The sequence below is a fragment of the Coregonus lavaretus genome, assembly GCF_964263955.1.
Source record: "Coregonus lavaretus genome assembly, chromosome: 30".
NCBI classification, from domain to species: domain Eukaryota; kingdom Metazoa; phylum Chordata; class Actinopteri; order Salmoniformes; family Salmonidae; genus Coregonus; species Coregonus lavaretus.
Window position 1 is genome coordinate 7914562 of NC_140017.1, and position 19312 is coordinate 7933873.

The 19312-nt window shown below is 45.0% G+C and overlaps 1 protein-coding gene across 1 annotated transcript in view; it reads right to left on the bottom strand.

Moving 5' to 3' along the window:
- Window positions 1-19312, bottom strand: part of LOC311105564 (protein phosphatase 1 regulatory subunit 37-like) — a 75123-nt gene that overhangs the window by 27599 nt on the left and 28212 nt on the right. The window contains exons 2-5 of the mRNA XM_084147749.1: window positions 15400-15497; window positions 3151-3196; window positions 2961-3061; window positions 872-991 (exon numbers count right to left, since the gene is read on the bottom strand). Coding sequence (XP_084003875.1) covers window positions 872-991; window positions 2961-3061; window positions 3151-3196; window positions 15400-15497 — 365 coding nt within the window. The remainder of the gene's footprint in view (window positions 1-871; window positions 992-2960; window positions 3062-3150; window positions 3197-15399; window positions 15498-19312) is intronic.

Below are 19312 nucleotides of genomic sequence, written 5' to 3' on the forward strand. Positions count from 1 at the left end.
AAATGTAAAGGACGTCACGCTGCTTGCTTAGAGAGTACTGCTTCCCCGTGATTCAGCTCGAACTCAGGACCTCCCACCTGAAGCATCTCTATCCGTCACGCTATTGAAAAAGGCCTTCAATTGCGCAAGGGGCGACACTTCAGGCTGAGGAGTGAGTCTCACAGATCCCAATCTGCTACACAAACACACAAGCCAAAAAGCATATGCGTGTATGTGCACTATACATATGATTACAAAACCTCCTGCATGCCTGAGCATCCGATTGGTGCCCCAGGGGGTGCGTCAGTGGAGACTGCAGGCAAGTCTCATCATCATACATGCCCATGGGAGATGTCTTTCTAAACCAATATGATTTAGTGTTAATGACTCACTTTGTTTCACCAACTCAGGGGATAGGATACGTTCAAAATCCAGTTGATCTAAATGCATTCAATACACTAAACATGCTGCTGGATTCTACCCATTGTGTTATTTTTAAAGAGCCCATCACGTGGTTATTATGATTGCTAAATACTGCACAATTTAAATACTTGTCAAAAATATACTTGACTATAAATTGTGCCTTCCTGTATTATACTGATGCTACATTGTTTATTCTATTCTACTGAGACATTTACTTTATGTTCGTATTCGTATCTTTTCATATTTCTTATTGTTGTTGCATTGTCGAGAAGGAACCTGTAAGTAAGCATTTTGTTGGACGGTGTATACCATGTGTATCCTGTACATACGACTAATAAAACATTCAGAAAATCATTTAGAAAATCCATATCAAATAGGGGTGATAACATCATGCATCACATCCTCTGTTCTGCCATTGACCCCCCCCACCCGACCAGTGACCCCCTGCCCAGAGGTCAAGACCACTCACCTTCCTCATCATGTGGGCTGCGGCCTGCCAACCGCGGGTGCCGATGTGCTTGTTGAAGGAAATGTTGAGGTGTGTGGCCGACTCATAGTACTCAATCATGTCAAAGAGAGCTGACGCACCCTGGGAGGAAGAGAGGGGAGACATGATTAGAGAGGATCAAATGTTAAGCCACACTTTACACTGGCCTTAAATCCTAACTACTAAGATAAGATAATTAATTATAAATATCCCCATACACATATTCCCTACAAGTGTTGCCCTATGTTATTAAAAAAGTAGAGAGAGGTGTTATGGGAGGAAGGGCTGACAGTGTTGTGCACAATCTCTGTTACTATCGAAACGGCCAGCCGGCTCAAGGGAGGTGGGGGGGGGTGAAACCTGCTGGAGCATACCACTGGTTGGTATGTGTGTGAGTGAGAGTGAGTGAGTGAGAGTGAGTGAGTGAGCGAGGGAGAGACTGGCCAAAGGAAAAAAGAGAAATAGGTCTATATGGTAGAAGCTGACACTACTGCTCAGACATCAAAACGCCAAAGGTCTGGGACTTTTACCCTGGAAACCTACACGCAACATATTCATGAGCAGGCGTGTCCTGTGACTAGAAGGGAATGTAAACACACAGGCCTATTATCATGTCATGCAGACTCTGCATGTCGACCTCAGTCTAGAAAACACCCCATGACTGCAGCTAGGGCAGCACAATCTGCACAGGGAACCATTCCTCAACCCTCCAGAAATCATTAGGAATGTGGAATTATTCATGCAAATAATACTGTCCCTGTGGAATTATTCATGCAAATCAAACAAAACATTGTCTTTGATTAAATAAGCAGACAAGACGGTAGAGATAAGACAATGATCTGACCAAAAGCATGACCGAGGACTGGCCAAAAGAAAAGAAACTAAACAAACAAGTCCTGATAGATGTCCCTGGCTGGCTGGTGTAGCTACAACACTAACTGATAAGAATGGAGGACAGCCCAGTAAGTCTCATTAACAGTGAGCCTGATGAAGCGAGGCAGCTGGAAAAGGTTAACGACACACTACAGAGAGACTGGGTTGGTCCATGGCTCGGTCACAACCACTGCCTCTCTCATTCACTCACTCTTACGCTCCCTTTCCCTCTGTCGCCCAGGTAGGGCCTTACACATCCAGTCCAGCACACCCACTGTCCCCATCTCAACCCCCCCCCCATCTCTCCTCCCCCACACCCTACAATGACCCCCTGCCTCGGGGGGGGAGACGCCGTGGTAGTGCCACTAAAACAAAGGTCATTAATGAGTGAGTGTGAGTGAGCTCACCAAGTCAGTTAAGTGACATTTCCAGGGCAGTCAGTGAGTGTGGTCCTCAAGTGTGGGGGTGCGCCTGCATTTGTACCGTGACATATTTATTTAGTACTGTCGGTGCATCTATGTATGCATGTACATGTGTATGTGGATAGAGAATGAGTGCATGTACAGTACTCTCTGCGTGCATGCACGCATAAATGTACACAAGTATAGATCGACAGTATAGTCTGTGCGAGGGTGTGCAAGCATGGACAAAACGTGTATGCATTTACTGTCCATGAGTGAGTCGCTCATGGAGCCAAGCCTACAAATATCTGTCTGAGGAAATAAGTGGTCAGACTCAGCCGCGTCGGTTTGTGTCCCTCTGGTCTACAGTGGAGCTGTCTGTCTGTCTGTGTCTGACTGTCTGCACGTGTCTCAACCCCTCATCGAGCCAAGCCTACAAATATCTGTCTGAGGAAATAAGAAGTGGTCAGACTCAGTAGAGCTCTGTGTCTGTCTGTCTGTCTGTCTGTCGGCCTGTCTCTCAACCCAACCCTCTCGAATGGTGTTTCCACTCGCAGAGCTCTAGAGTAATTACAGGACCCTGGGAAACACTACACATCCTGACAGAGGAGAGAGGGAGAGGAAAACAGAGGGGGGGGGGAGGGGTGAGAGGACGGGGACATAGGAAGAAAAGAATGAGAAAGAGAAAAGGAGTTGAAGAGAGGAAAGAAGGTAACAAATGGAAGACAGGAGGAGGGGAGGGGAAAACTGGGAAGGGAGAAGAGGGCAGAGAGAGTAAAGAGTGTGGATAAACGTACGTCTTCATCCAGGTTGGTCTGCTCCAGGTCCACCACTTTAAACTGGACCCTCTTGAACACCTCCTCCAGAGACTCACACACCTTATAGTCCAGCTTCTCACCTGAAGGGACACACAGTTACACCTAAAGTAAGACTGTGTGTGCGTGCGTGTCTTTGTATGTGTGTGTGTGTGTTTTAGTATAGGCTTACCTTTAAGGTCAAGGCATTCATTTCGTTGAGTTAGGTCTTTCAGCTCCTAAGAAACACAGTGAAACAGAACAACCCTCAGTCAGACACACAAACCCAATCATTCAGACAGACAACACAGTAGGAAAACGTCGCCATCACATAAAAAAGGTGACCAATTTCAACATTTTTACATTGACATTTTAGTCATTTAGCAGACGCTCTTATCCAGAGCGACTTACAGTTAGTGAGTGCATACATTTTTTCACACTGGCCCCCCGTGGGAAACGAACCCACAACCCTAGCGTTGCAAGTGCCAAGCTCTACCAACTGAGCTACACGGGGCCAACATGTAAATGAAAAACTGTTCCTGTGTACACAGACCTAAACCATTGACACGAAGAACAGGTTGGCGGAACACGATTGCTCAATGGGATTAAAGTGTGTGTGTGTGTGTGTGTGTGTGTGTACACTTACATCAGCAGAATACAACAGCAAGCTAAGACCTGCATGAACAGACAGGAAAACAGCAGACAAAGCATTTCTTCTGTTATCTGGACCAGTGTCACAGTATGATAGTATGCCAATAATAATATCCAGTGTCTTTATCTGTTGAATGTCTCAAATCTCTACATAGGTAAAGGGTGATTCTTCCTTTCCACACTCAGTGTATGTGTGTGTGTGTGTGTGTGTGTATGTGTGTATGTGTGTGTGTGTGTGTGTGTTGTAACTAATGTTCCCTCAAAAAATAAATCGGCACTGAGCTAATTTTTGGTCTGCTAAGCGCAAACTTGTTGTGCAACTTCCAGCGTGCGTTTACTGTGAACACTGAGGCTGTACCCGCTTTAAGTTAGTTTTAACAGTGGTCAAGTAGGCTACTGTGGCTATTTGATCATAATGTAGGCCTACCAGAGTGGCCTATCATCAAAAACAATGGAGAAAATACATCCCATAACATTTTAACATGGAAATAGCTGTTCTATCATTCAGCCTACAGTAGCAGCCAATGTGTGGTGTTCAATGTAGGCCTACATTCCATGACACTTTTGAAAAAAACATGAAGAGCTTGACCTTAACCTGTTTATCCACTTGTCCATCAGACAAGGTGGTGACTGAAAAGGTTGTTGTGTTGTTTGATGCAAGAAACCACTTTACCAAAAAAAATGCAGTATTATTCCCATACCATTATTACAGCGAATCAGACAAATTATGCTACCCTCTGCCTATTGGCTACTTAGCTTATTCAAGCCTGTCTCAAAATACAACACTGCCCCTTTGAAGACAAAAAAAAAAGCTCTTCACCCGACTCGCTTTTCAAAGATGTCTAGAAATGTACAGGTTTTGTGCTCTTGTAGGAAGCAATCACTCCCCTATGGCTGACTACAAATGATCTATAATGATCTATAAATGGGCTAATAACTCACTAACTAGCAAAGGATATGAACAAAATGTGCACACGTGGCTACATGCAGCTCTTGCTTTGATCTCAAAACAAGCGCATCTACTCCCGACCACAGCTGTAAACACAGTCCAGTTCAAAGTAAATGGCACAGATCCATATATGGCAATGGTCTACTTGCATGTAGGCCTACTGCAGCTCTGACTGTTCATGCCGCACCGGTCTGTGTAGAGTACGGGCTGAGTAGTGCAATATAATCCTACTCCGATGTGTTCTGCCTACAACAAAATCTCCTGCATGGTTTTTATTTTTTCTGGGGATGTTGAATTGAAAGTGGCTAATGCGTTGATTCGATCACAATTGCCACAGTAAAGGGAAACGTTGATAGTGTTAACAGGGAAAACTCTAGAACAGTGGTCACCAACCTTTTCTGAGTCAAGATAACGGAGTCAAAATGCAAGCCGAGATCTACCGCTCTGATTTCTTTTTAACAGGACTTAAAAAACGTAAACCTATGCAACATTAACCAATTAAAAACAGTACTGTAGCAATGAGGTTTGTGCAGTAAGCTATAGGACCAATACATTATCACTGCATATTGGCTTTGCTTGAATTGCCCTGCCAATGCATTTTTTTTCGGGACATTTTTTAAAATTAGATTTCAACATTTGAGGTAGGCTTCATGATCTCACCGGTAATAGATCCGTTGTTGTATTACTTGTGAAGCACAGCTGAGTGAGCAGACATTTAAATAATTTGCTTTTTATTTTACTGGGCTGATGGTGCCTGCATCTGATGGTCAGTCTCAGCGGTGGGAGAGAGCAGCAGACTGTGGGTCCGCCTCTCAACATCCCTCCGCTCTCCCTTTCCTCCACTGACACTGACCAAAAATGGACACAGTCTTCCAGCTGGCGAAACTCGAGTCGCACCGCATTATTTCTGCCTCACACACAAATGTGCTGAGTGGAAATAGGAAGAACGCACATTTTATGACTTATAAAAGTGTTGAATAAAAAGTGTTGACAATGCTGAGTAAGAACTTAAACATGAACTCACTCATAAAAACAGCATGTCTTTGCTGTATTTATTGACAGTCTCTCGTCGTTGGTTTTAAACATTTTAAATCTCACAGTATCAACTTTTGCTGTAGCTTTTTTATGCCTGCTATGTTACTGCAGACACGGTCATCTGAGCCATCCGATTGATCAGCGGTAGGCCGGGAAGGCAGAGTTTGTACCTTCAGACACATGCAATGGTTCAAAATGTCAACAGTTTGCCTACCCGGCGCGCATGGCAGCTGAATCGTATGCACCTACCGCCAACAGCCCAAGACAATTTAAAAAAAAATAGGAACACAAGGCTTTATCGTTGTTGTTTTTTTTACAGAAATGTTTGGTGATCGACTAGGAATGCCTTGGAGATCGACCAGTCGATCGTGATCGACCAGTTGTTGACCACTGCTCTAGAAAGTTGACTGAAGTTCAATCTCGTGCTTGTCTCAGTGGGCTGATATTTCTGTGCGGCAGTCTCGGGGCTACTGCACGAGCGCACAGTTTAGAGAGAACATTGGTTGTAACACTCACCTGGCTGACGCACAGCAGCCATTTTGTGCCCATTAAATGCATGCGATCAAAGGACAAGGGAAATAGTGCCCTCTGAAATGTAGCAGGTCCATGAAACCTGAGCTGTACACATTGTGATTACAGTGTGTTATTGAGGCCTGTGGCAGGTATTGCCCTCAGTCACCTCTCTATACACCCCACAAGGCTGTTTACGTGACGTGTGTGTCCTCACTCCACTGCAACCAACTCTATTCTGCACAGTTAGTGTCATAATGCCGCTGCATTCAAAGAATTGTATTCCCACTATAGGGATGAAAACACCACCACTGGAGGGGCGGTGGGGGTGGGGGCAATTCCAAGCCACCCTTCCCCAGCCCACCGACAACCCCACCCCCAGCAAATCCCACTGCGCTGCACTACACAGAACAGTGAACATGCACTCAATAACCTCACCTCCCCTGCTCGCTGGTATTTTCAGGGATGTGATCTACACAACCAAGACCAACATTAGGGCCATCCGTTGGTTTGGTAATGTCAATACTTAAAAATGCAGATGAAAAATAAAGCCAAGTCTGTTCAAGTTCAGCAGTGATAGATAGCCGAGAATGGATCATGGCCCTGAAGCTCTGCAAAGATCTGACTTTGAGTTGAATATAGCCCAGCCAGAGAGCCATTAGCATGAGAAACTACAGACAGCAGCAGAAAAACAATGACTTTATTTTGGAAAACAGTCCAAGGCAAATAGTCCCCTGGTCCTATAGCCTTCAGGTGGGTTTGACTGTCTGCAGGCGATACAGACAGACACTGCAGCCCTACAGACTATAGCAGGTCTGTGGGTGTAACATTTATTGACCATTTTGATACCTTCTGGAAACAAAGCTTGTTTTATAAAGGAGAATGGGATCCACCCAAATCATTTGGGTTCCTGGATCCTCTCACAGCATTATAAGGCTGCGTTGAGACAACTACTTATCAATTACCCAAGTCCAGCTCAGTTAATCCCTACCATTGTGTCGCTGAGTTGTCATAATGCTTCAGCAAATGTAAATTATCCCAGGGGTGTTGGAAGACACAACGTAAGTAACCTAATTTATGTCCCTCTAACTGCCCTGAATGCCTCTGCTGATCCGACTGCTATTGTATGCAGTAATCATGTGCCTATGAGTTATACTGTTAGCACTGAGGCGGTGACTAGTAGGAAGTCCACTGTGTGCAGCTCACCCTGCACTAACATAAATAACATGAGCATGTCTACTTCTGCTAAGCGTCCCAGTAAAGCAATGCTAAAAATAGCCCACATTAACATATGTAGCTTAAACAAGGTTCATGAAATCAATAATTTGCTAGTAACAGATTACATTCATATTCTGACAATCTCTGAAACTCACTTAGATAATACCTTTGATGATACAGTGGTAGCAATACATGGTTATAACATCTACAGAAAAGACAGAAATGCAAACGGTGGAGGTGTTGCCATTTATTTTAAGAACCACATTCCTGTAAAGCTTAGAGAGGATCTCATGTTAAATACTGTTGAAGTAATATGGCTGCAGGTTCATCTGCCTCAGTATCTGGATAACATGTGTGAAATGCTTGATAATGTATGTGATATCAACAGAGGTATATTTTCTGGGTGATTTAAATATTGACTGGCTTTCAACAAGCTGCCCACTCAAGAAAAAGCTTCAAACTGTAACTAGTGCCTGCAACCTGGTTCAGGTTATCAGTCAACCTACAAGTGTAGTTACAAACAGCACAGGAATGAAATCATCAACATGTATTGATCACATCTTTACTAATGCTGCAGAAATCTGCTTTATAGCAGTATCCAAATCCATCGGATGTAGTGATCACAATATAGTAGCCATATCTAGGAAAACCAACGTTCCACAGGCTGGGCCTAATATAGTGTATAAGAAGTCATACAATAAGTTTTGTAGTGATTCCTATGTTGATGTAAATACTATTTGTTGGTCTGTGGTGTGTAAAGAGGAGTAACCAGATGCTGCACTTGACACATTTATGAAATTGCTTATTCCAGTTACCAATAAGCATGAACCCATTAAGAAAATGACTGTAAAAACTGTTAAATCCCTGTGGCTTGATGAGGAATTGAAAAATTGTATGGTTGAAAGGGATGATGCAAAAGGAATGGCAAATAAGTCTGGCTGCACAACCGATTGGAAAACGTACTGCAAATTGAGAAATCATGTGACTAAACTGAATAAAAAGAAGAAACTATACTATGAAACAAAGATAAATGTTATAACGAATGATAGTAAAAAGCTTAGGAGCACTTTAAATAAAATGTTGGCCAAAATGGCAAACTCAGCTCCATCATTCATTGAATCAGATGGCTCATTCATCACAAAACCCACTGATATTCCCAATTACTTTAATGATTTTTTCATTGGCAAGATTAGCTAACTTTGGCATGACATGCCAGCAACAAATGCTGACACTACACATCCAAGTATATCTGACCAAATTATTAGGGGACTTGACCGCTGGCCATGTCCCTTCCGTCTTCAAGAGAGCGAGAGTTGCTCCCCTTCTCAAAAAACCAACACTCGACCCCACTGATGTCAACAACTACAGACCAGTATCCCTTCTTTCTTTTCTTTCCAAAACTATTGAGCGTGCCGTCTTTAGCCAACTCTCTTGCTATCTCTCTCAGAATGACCTTCTTGATCCAAACCAATCAGGTTTCAGGACTGGTCATTCAACTGAGACTGCTCTTCTCTGTGTCACGGAGACTCTCCGCACTGCTAAAGCTAACTCTCTCTCCTCTGCTCTTGTCCTTCTAGACCTGTCTGCTGCCTTTGATACTGTGAACCATCAGATCCTCCTCTCCACCCTCTCCGAGCTGGGCATCTCCGGCGCGGCTCACTCCTGGATTGCGTCCTACCTGACCGGTCGCTCCTACCAAGTGGCGTGGCGAGAAGCTGTCTCCGCACCACGTGCTCTCACCACTGGTGTCCCCCAGGGCTCAGTTCTAGGCCCTCTCCTTTTCTCCCTATACACCAAGTCACTTGGCTCTGTCATATCCTCACATGGCCTTTCCTATCATTGCTACGCTGACGATACACAACTAATCTTCTCCTTTCCCCCTTCTGATAACCAGGTGGCGAATCGCATCTCTGCATGTCTGGCAGACATATCAGTATGGATGACGGATCACCACCTCAAGCTGAACCCTGGCAAGACGGAGCTGCTCTTCCTCCCGGGGAAGGACTGCCCGTTCCATGATCTCGCCATCACGGTTGACAACTCCGCTGTGTCCTCCTCCCAGAGTGCGAAGAGCCTAGGCGTGACCCTGGACAACACCCTGTCGTTCTCCGCCAACATCAAGGCGGTGACCCGCTCCTGCAGGTTCATGCTCTACAACATTCGGAGAGTACGACCCTGCCTTACACAGGAAGCGGCACAGGTCCTAATCCAGGCACTTGTCATCTCCCGTCTGGACTACTGCAACTCGCTGTTGGCTGGCCTCCCTGCCTGTGCCATTAAACCCCTACAACTCATCCAGAATGCCGCAGCCCGTCTGGTGTTCAACCTTCCCAAGTTCTCTCACGTCACCCCCCTCCTCCGCACACTCCACTGGCTTCCAGTTGAAGCTCGCATCCGCTACAAGACCATGGTGCTTGCCTATGGAGCAGTGAGGGGAACGGCACCTCTGTACCTTCAGGCTCTGATCAGTCCCTACACCCAAACGAGGGCATTGCGTTCATCCACCTCTGGCCTGCTGGCTCCCCTTCCTCTGCGGAAGCATAGCTCCCGCTCAGCCCAGTCAAAACTGTTCGCTGCTCTGGCACCCCAATGGTGGAACAAGCTCCCCCACGACGCCAGGACAGCGGAGTCACTCACCACCTTCCGGAGACATTTGAAACCCCACCTCTTTAAGGAATACCTGGGATAGGATAAAGTGTTCCTTCTAAAAAAATGTGTTTGACCAGATACAATGCTATTCTACTGTAAACAAATTGACAACAGACTTTCAGCACGCTTATAGGGATGGACATTCAACAAGCACGTCACTTACACAAATGACTGATGATTGGCTGAGAGAAATTGATGATAAAAGATTGTGGGAGCTGTTTTGTTAGACTTCAGTACGGCTTTTGACATTATCGATCATAAACATATGTGTTATGGTTTTATACCCTCTGCTATATTGTGGATAAAAGGTTACCTGTCTAACAGAACACAGAGGGTGTTCTTTAATGAAAGCCTCTCCAACATAATCAAGGTAGAATCAGGAATTCTCCAGGGCAGCTGTCTAGGCCCCTTACTTTTTTTCAATCTTTACTAATGACATGCCACTGACCTTGAGTAAAGCCAGTGTGTCTATGCATGTGGATGACTCAACACTATACACATCAGCTACTACATCGAGTTAAATCACTGCAACTCTTAACAAAGAGCTGCAGTTAGTTTCAGAATGGGTGGCAAGGAATAAGTTAGTCCTAAATATTTAAAAAACTAAAAGCATTTTATTTGGGAAAAATTATTCACTAAACATCAACTAAATCTTGTAATAAATAATGTGGAAATTGAGCTGAGGTGTCTAAACTGCTTGCAGTATCCCTGGATTGTAAACTGTCATGGTCAAAACATGTTGATACAACAGTAGCTAAAATGGGGAGAAGTCTGTCCATAATAAAGCGCTGTCCTGCCCTTTTAACAACACTATCAACAGGTCCTACAGGCAGGTCCTACAGGCTCTAGTTTTGTCGCACCTGGACTACTGTTCAGTTGTGTGGTCAGCTGCCACAAGTAAATGTAAATCTCTCATGGCTCAAAGTGGAGGAGCGATTGACTTCATCACTACTTGTTTTTGTAAGGTGTGTTGACATGCTGAATGCACCGAGGTGTCTGATTAAACTACTAGCACACAGCTCGGACACCCATGCATATCCCACAAGACATGCCACCAGAGGTCTCTTCACAATCCCCAAGTCAAGAACAGACTATGGGAGGTGACAGTACTACATACAGCCATGGCTACATGGAACTCTATTCCACATCAAGTAACTGATGCAAGCAGTAGAATCAGATTGTAAAAAACAGATAAAAAGACACCTTATGGAACAGCGGGGACAGTGAAGAGACACACACAGGCACAGACACACATACACATGATAAGACACGCCCTCTACACACACGTACACATGGATGTTGTATTGTAAATATGTGATAGTGGAGTGGTGCCCTGAGGTAACACACTACATGTATTGGGTAAAGTGTTATGAAATGTAATGTAATATTTGAAATTGTATATAACTGCCTTAATGTTGATGGACCCCAGGAAGAGTAGCTGCTGCCTTGGCAGCAGCTAATGGGGTTCATGAATAAATACAAACACAGACAAACACACCCTTCTGGAGCAAATTAAAAAGTCATTGTCCTATTACTACAGCTGGTTTAGTAACCTGTCATGAAGAATACATAGCCATTAGTGCAATATACTATGTTGCCAGAAGCCTAGAGCAGATGCATGTGAATGTGGCTGAGTGTGAGAGGAAAGACAGACCTATTCAGGTGTGTGAGTGTGAGCAGCAGACAGTGAAGACACGTGAGACCCACTGAGGTACTGTATAGTGTGTGTGTCTCCTATTCAGGTACAGATACATTCATCTGAGTGAACGCTTTTCTGGAGCTGATGGTGTGTGTGTCCTGCACTTTGTGTGACCCTCTGTGGCGTTCTGGCAGGTCCTCCACTCTTCTACCTGGGGTGATTGTGTGTGTGTGTGTCTCTATCTGAGAGGGGTGAGGGAGAACTATGGAAAGGGAACCTGATACAGCAGTGCACAGGCCCCCACAATAGGAAACAATAAGACTGTGTGGCTGCAGGTATGTCTGCACCTGAATAATGAGTCTGTGTGTAGGCCTATACACTTTAATGAGTCATGAGTATGCCAAAGTGAATATCTGTGTCCTTATGAGTGTGTGTACATGTGAGTATAGATCTATAGTTGTGTGTGTACAGTATGTGTGTGTGTGACAGAGGGAGATGCAATGTCCTTGTGCAGAGGAGGAGCAGTGGAGGCAGAAATGTGACACAGGGCCGAATAGGCTAGAGCCCCTTAAACACACACTTTATGTAGGTAACCTGTAGGCCAATGGCCAGACACTACGTGCACAGTACACACAAAAAAACACTAAAACGTCTATTTTTCTGGGCAGCCATTTTGTTTGACGGGTCTGTTTATACAGCCGTTTTTTTCCAAGGATGACTAAGCAGAAAAACGTGCCGTAATGGATCAGAGCAGACCAGCAGCCAACACACTGACGACGGTGTAGTCACTGGCTGTTAACCCCACAGTGGAAAGTTACCCAGGCTTTATTTAAGGCCCGAGCAGAATGCCAGTTTAGCGCAGTGATGAGTCTTTCCACAAGTGTGCGTGATGTCACCCCCTCTCTCTCCCCAATGACTAAACCCCGCCTGAGTGGGGTGATGGGAGATTCCCTGAACCTCCGTCACACATACACAAACCCACACACTAGCAAGAAAGAGCAAAAGAGAGAAAGAGAGGAGGCAGATTGAGCAAGTCGTTTTTGCGAGGAATGAGCGAGGTAGAGAGAGAGGTGCAGGAGGGATAGACATGTGACGGTACAAGGGTTGAGAGAGAAGGAAGGCAGAGGAAATTCTTCTACCAAGAACATGTGTGTTTGTATAGTATATGTGTGTGTGTGTCCTGTAGGGCTGGGCGATATATCAAATTAATTAAATTAATTCAAATTGATGTTTTTGTGCGATATTCCAAATGCCTGTATCGCAGAATCAAGTTTTATTGTATTTTTCGTTTTTATGAGCGTTTACGTCTGCTTGTTCTCATGTCTTTTTGGTCTCGTCTCGTTCGCACCTTCCCATTTACACCAGAGATCTGTATATAATGACAAAATGCTCATGTCTCTGCCCTAAAAATGGGAGTCGTTGTCCCAAAGGTGGGAAGGCAGGCGACAAGCTTAGGTAAAGAATAAGCGCATAAAGATCGTTATACTGGCTGTTTAGTCTGTTTTATAAATGTGCAAGAAGAACAAAACTATTATATAAGGAAATGGAAACTCGTTCTCATTCTGAGACATAAGGTAGGCCACTTGATTTCACCATCTGAACAAAGTGGACAGGCTAGCATGCTGTTCAAACAGTTGGAGACGGACAGAAGGTTGTGCTCATAACAATTAAACTGTTTTGCTTTATTAGCTGAATTCAGAGCTTGTGAAATTATACCTAGATCCAAGTTGGCTAAACTTGAAATATAAATATTAGTGCTTGAGCGACTGTTTATGAGACCGGTGTTAACTTTCTAAAATGCCTGCAACATTATGCATGGTTCTGGTTACATTTGTAACAAAAAGGGCATTTTTATAGACAGACCTGAAAGCCAGATCAGTGATTATTGCAAAAAAAAGCAGGTACAACTATTTTGATAAAATAATTAAATAATTAGTGGAAGGCATATATTCAGCCTAGGTATAATTTCACAAGCTCTGAATTCATTAGATTATTGCTGACAGTTTTAAAGTCAGTGTATTTTACCTTAAAATTGTACAACAAAGCTTATTTAGAGAAAACATTACAAAAATCGAGATATATATTGTGAATCGCCCATAAGTTAGAAAATAAATATGAGTTTTAGGCCATATCGTCCAGCCCTAGTATCCTGTGTGGGCAGTGGCATGTGGAAGCGCAAACTGCAAACATCCGACAGTGATAACATGTAACTGCACTCCACATCCTGCTACCAGCCCCTCTGTCACTCGCCTTCAGTGACTCGTCCATATGAGCTCATCCTCACCCACTGCAGATTCATACCGCCATCCCACACACACAACCTGAAGCCCATTGTCTTGCCAAGACAACACACACAACAGAGAAAGACAAACCTGCACAGGAGACTTTAGTAAGCTACTATGGGTATTAAAACATTAGCCCATACTTCTGTATGCAAGCAAGGGGGTGTGTATTGACCATCAACAGAAGGCTATTGACCATCAACAGAATGCTATTGACCATCAACAGAATGTTTACAGTAGGCTGCTTTAGCTTAAGTGTGTGTGTATGTTTATGTTTGTTTGTACTGTGCAAGGGTGTGTGTTTGAGAATGTCTGTGTGCATGTGTGGGCGTATGCGTGAGTGTGTTAAGGGTGGATGGATGGGTGGCCAGAGTTCTGGGGTGGGTCTTGAGGAGTAAGCACTTCCGTAAATACTCACTCAAACTTTCCAATGACACCGCACAGCAGACAGAGACATGCTTGAGTGCGCGGTCGCTGGGCAGGAAACCGTGGCCATTTGCAGTAGGAGGCTCACACACACACTCCCTCTCTTATGCCACTTATGGCTGTGCCTCTTGTCTTCCTCTTCATTTCCATCCATCAATACATTCCTAATTCCATCTGTGATTGTATTTTTGCCCATTTTCTCTGTCTCTCGCTTTACAAGCAAATATCATGGTATCAAGACTGCATTGCTTGACCTCTCACATGAACGGAAAGGAAGAAAGACTATTGGACAATAGAAGGACAGCGATAAGCCAAGTACAAACAGCCATGGTCCGTGTCATAATCTGTTATCCAATCATGAGCCCTCCCCTTGTTCTGCCCAGCCACTTAAGGTGAAATAGGCCTTTCACAGGTTTCTCCATTCATTCCGGTTCTGTCGCCAAGACAAAGCAAAGTCTCTGCATAACAGGCTTTCAACTGAACGAACCCAAACAATGCCCACGCATGCATTAACATGTTCATGTGTGGGCACATACACAGGCACAAACACGAGCAAGGCACCTGTACAAAACAAAACAGAGTAGAGGCATTCCCTATCAGATCTCAGGAGCTGCTTATTCTTAGGGATTAGAGCACACATAACCCTGCGAATGGAAAACAACAAACATCAACAAACAATACAGACACAGCACATAAATCCCCCTGCTGCTGTCAGCAAAGCCCATCTGGCAACATGACAATCCCCATGGTGGGTGTGAGTGAGCTGCCCCAGCAGGGTGGTTTGAGGTCAGGTGGTGTTTGATTGGGTGCCAGGGGTGATGAGGGGTGAGAGGGTTCTACTGGTACCAGATTTTGATGAGGTGGTGATGGTTTTGGGGATTTAAAGTCCAGATGTAGGCCTAATCCAGCTCCACAACAACACTAAAGCTAATAAAGCCTGAATTGAGCCTAGTGTTTCAGTGCTGTTATTAGGCTACTGAAGTAGTGGCATGGAGAATGAGTGTGTGTGTGTTACCGTGGATCCACAAACGATTAAACGATTGTATCTCTATATCTGTGTGTGTGTGTTTCATTCAGGTTTACCTGCATCTGTTTGAGCACTTTGGGGATGAGTTTACAGTTGAGTTTCAAGCAGGCCTGTCTGTAGGCAGAGAGAATCTCATCCACCGTCACATTCTGGGCTGAAAAACAAGAGTTAGAGCAACAAGGTGAGACACATGACTACACACACACAATACAAACACACAAGTGGCCTGTTGATGACATCAGTTTGCATCGCAGACATTATAGCACAGAACGATTGACAACATGGTGACATAACACTCTCACATTATCTAGCTACGTTCTCACCTCTATATAAAACATTTGCAGCTGGCGAGTTAAAACAGTCAAAAGATGCAGTGATTTCACACATTTAAAAAATCTTCCTTCGTGGCTGAGTGAGTCATACACAAGGAGAGCACGTGGTAAGTATATGGGATTTGCAATCTCCTTAGCAAATGGACAGGAACGAAGCCAACCTGATCCACTCTCTATAAATTGATGGTGTGAGTGTTCAGACTGCATCTGACTTATCAGTGGAGAGAGGGGTACAACATGGAGACCCCCGCGGAGCAAGGGAGAGCTCGGTTTGTTGTTTTGAAAAGTTTCTTAATAACTAGCTACCTTTTGAGTTTGGATCCCGTGACGCGGTTGGCATCAGTTGCTGGGACTGCTACTACCTGTCCAGAGATCCTGCCGATCGAGGCTGGGTCTGAAGAGCTGTTTGGCATAGCAGCTAGCCTAGCTGCTAACTAGCTGCCTATAAAACTAGTTGGGTTTTCTGGAGGGTTTGAACGCAGCCCGCGACGCCGTTAGCCATTGTGGCTGGGACCGCGGACTGTCCCGGGCTTGTGGCTATCTAGATCCCTGCTGTTTTTTGTTGTTTCCAATCTTCCCTGTGACCTGCACTGTCTGGGAGTAACAGCGTAACCTACGTTGATACCACGACAAAAACCAAAGCCGGCGGGAGTACCGTTGAGGACAGTGGTGTCGATCCATCACAAAAAACAAAACTCAGCGAAAAAAGAAACGTCCTCTCACTGTCAACTGCGTTTGTTTTCAGCAAACTGAACATGTGTAAATATTTGTACGAACATAACAAGATTCAACAACTGAGACAGAAACTGAACAAGTTCCACAGACGAGACTAACAGAAATGGAATAATGTGTCCCTGAACAAAAGGGGGGTCAAAATCAAAAGTAACAGTCCGTATCTGGTGTGGCCACCAGCTGCATTAAGTACTGCAGTGCATCTCCTCCTCACGGACTGCACCAGATTTGCCAGTTCTTGCTGTGAGATGTTACCCCACTCTTCCATAAAGGCACCTGCAAGTTCCCAGACATTTCTGGGGGGAATGGCCCTAGCCCTCACCCTCCGATCCAACAGGTCCCAGACGTGCTCAATGGGTTTGAAATCCGGGCTCTTTGCTGGCCATGGCAGAACACTGACATTCCTGTCTTGCTGGAAATCACGCACAGAACGAGCAGGATGGCATTGTCATGCTGGAGGGTCATGTCAGGATGAGCCTGCAGGATGGGTACCACATGAGGGAGGAGGATGTCTTCCCTGTAACGCACAGCGTTGAGATTGCCTGCAATGACAACAAGCTCAGTCCAATGATGCTGTGACACACCGCCCCAGACCATGACGGACCCTCCACCCCCAAATCCATCCCGCTCCAGAGTACAGGCCTCGGTGTAACGCTCATTCCTTCGACGATAACCGCAAATCCGACCATCACCCCTGGTGAGACAAAACGGCGACTCGTCAGTGAAGAGCACTTTTTGCCAGTCCTGTCTGGTCCAGCGACGGTGGGTTTGTGCCCATAGGCGACGTTGTTGCCGGTGATGTCTGGTGAGGACCTGCCTTACAACAGGCCTACAAGCCCTCAGTCCAGCCTCTCTCAGCCTATTGCGAACAGTCTGAGCACTGATGGAAGAATTGTGCGTTCCCGGTGTAACTCGGGCAGTTGTTGTTGCCATCCTGTACCTGTCCCGCAGGTGTGATGTTCGGATGTACCGGTCCTGTGCAGGTGTTGTTACACGTTTATTGCCCTGGCCACATCTGCAGCATGCCTAAGGCACGTTCACGCAGATGAGCAGGGACCCTGGGCATCTTTCTTTTGGTGTTTTTCAGAGTCAGTAGAAAGGCCTCTTTAGTGTCCTACATTTTCATAACTGTGACCTTAATTTCCTACCGTCTGTAGGCTGTTAGTGTCTTAACGACTGTTCCACAGGTGCATGTTCATTAATTGTTTATGGTTCATTGAACAAGCATGGGAAACAGTGTTTAAACCCTTTACAATGAAGATCTGTGAAGTTATTTGATTACTGTCCAGTCGTGTGGTCGAGTGCTGCAAAGAAAGACCTAGTTAAGCTGCAGCTGGCCCAGAACAGAGCGGCACGTCTTGCTCTTCATTGTAAATCAGAGGGCTAATATTAATACTATGCATGCCAGTCTCTCTTGGCTAAGAGTTGAGGAGAGACTGACTGCATCACTTCTTTTTATAAGAAACAATGTGTTGAAAATTCTAAATTGTTTGCATAGTCAACTTACACACAGCTCTGACACACACACACACACACACACACACTTATGCCACCAGACATGCCACCAGGGGTCTTTTCACAGTCCCCAGATCCAGAACAAATTCAAGAAAGCATTATATAGAGCCATTATTGCATGGAACTCCCATCTCAAATTGCTAAAATGAACAGCAAACCTGGTTTCAAAAACAGATAAAGCAACAACTCAGGGCACAACGCCTCTCCCCTATTTGAAATAGATACTTTGTGTGTATGTATTGATATGTAGGCATTTTTAAATTGATGTAGTTCTGTCCTTGAGCTGTTCTTGTCTATTAATGTTCTGTATTCTGTCATGTTTCATGTTTTGTGTGGACCCCAGGAAGAGTAGCTGCTGCTTTCACAACAGCTACTAGGGATCCTAATAAAATACCAAATACCCCACAAGGTGCCTCTGTACTGCAGCTTTCTAAGGAGTCCTGTGTGTGTGTGTGTGTTAGACCCACTGCCACCCCAGACCTTCTCTCTCAGAGCTAACTGGTCAGATGACTGGGGTGCAGATTCAGCCCCATTGTTTCAGCTCAGAGAGACTAATGAGAGAAATGCAGACAACCGGACAGGGGTAGAGGTGTGTGTGTGTGTGCGCACAATGCACAATGCAGCAGTTTGGCTACTTAAGCTAAGGTGAGACAAATTGTCCCCTCTCTTCCCCATCCTTCAATAGACTCCCGCCTTTTCCTTGTAGCCCAGCCCCGCTCCCGAGCGACAGGCCAGTCATTCCTAGCCTGGGTGCCAGGCGGTTTGTGCTTGCCTGCCAACTCCTAATGGAATTTTCATGTTTAGCTTGCCAATGACAATGGATCATGCAAAGGCACAAACAGATCTGGGACCAGGCTAAGGATTGTGTAAGACGGTGAACGTTGAAGATAGAAATGCAATGTATAGAGACTCCGTGCGGTTCAACCACAGACATTCAGGCGCTGCAGTGGCATTTTTCGTAGTGTGGGATCTCAACACATCAAGCCCTTTGAAATGAATCCACAACAAAGATAACACTGTGTCCTAGTGGCTTCTAGGAAACATGATGCTTTATCAGTCATTCTAACCCCTTCATGGTCAAGTGACAATGTAATAACAGCAATGAGTCGCCAGGGGATATCCCACAACTAGGCTTACTGTGACTATGTGTGTGTTTAAGAGAGAGAGCGAGACAGACAGACAGAAAGTGCATGTGTGTGAACATGTTAGTCTATGTGTGTATCCGTGTGCATATACACAGGGTGTAGGCTTGTGTGTGTCTAACAGATGTTAGTCTGTACAGTGTACAGTGTGAGTATGAAAGGCTGTGTGCGTGTAAGTGATCTGCTAGTGGGAGTCACAGCCTGTGGCTTTATCTGTCTACGGTAGAGACAAGTATTCAGTGTTCCCC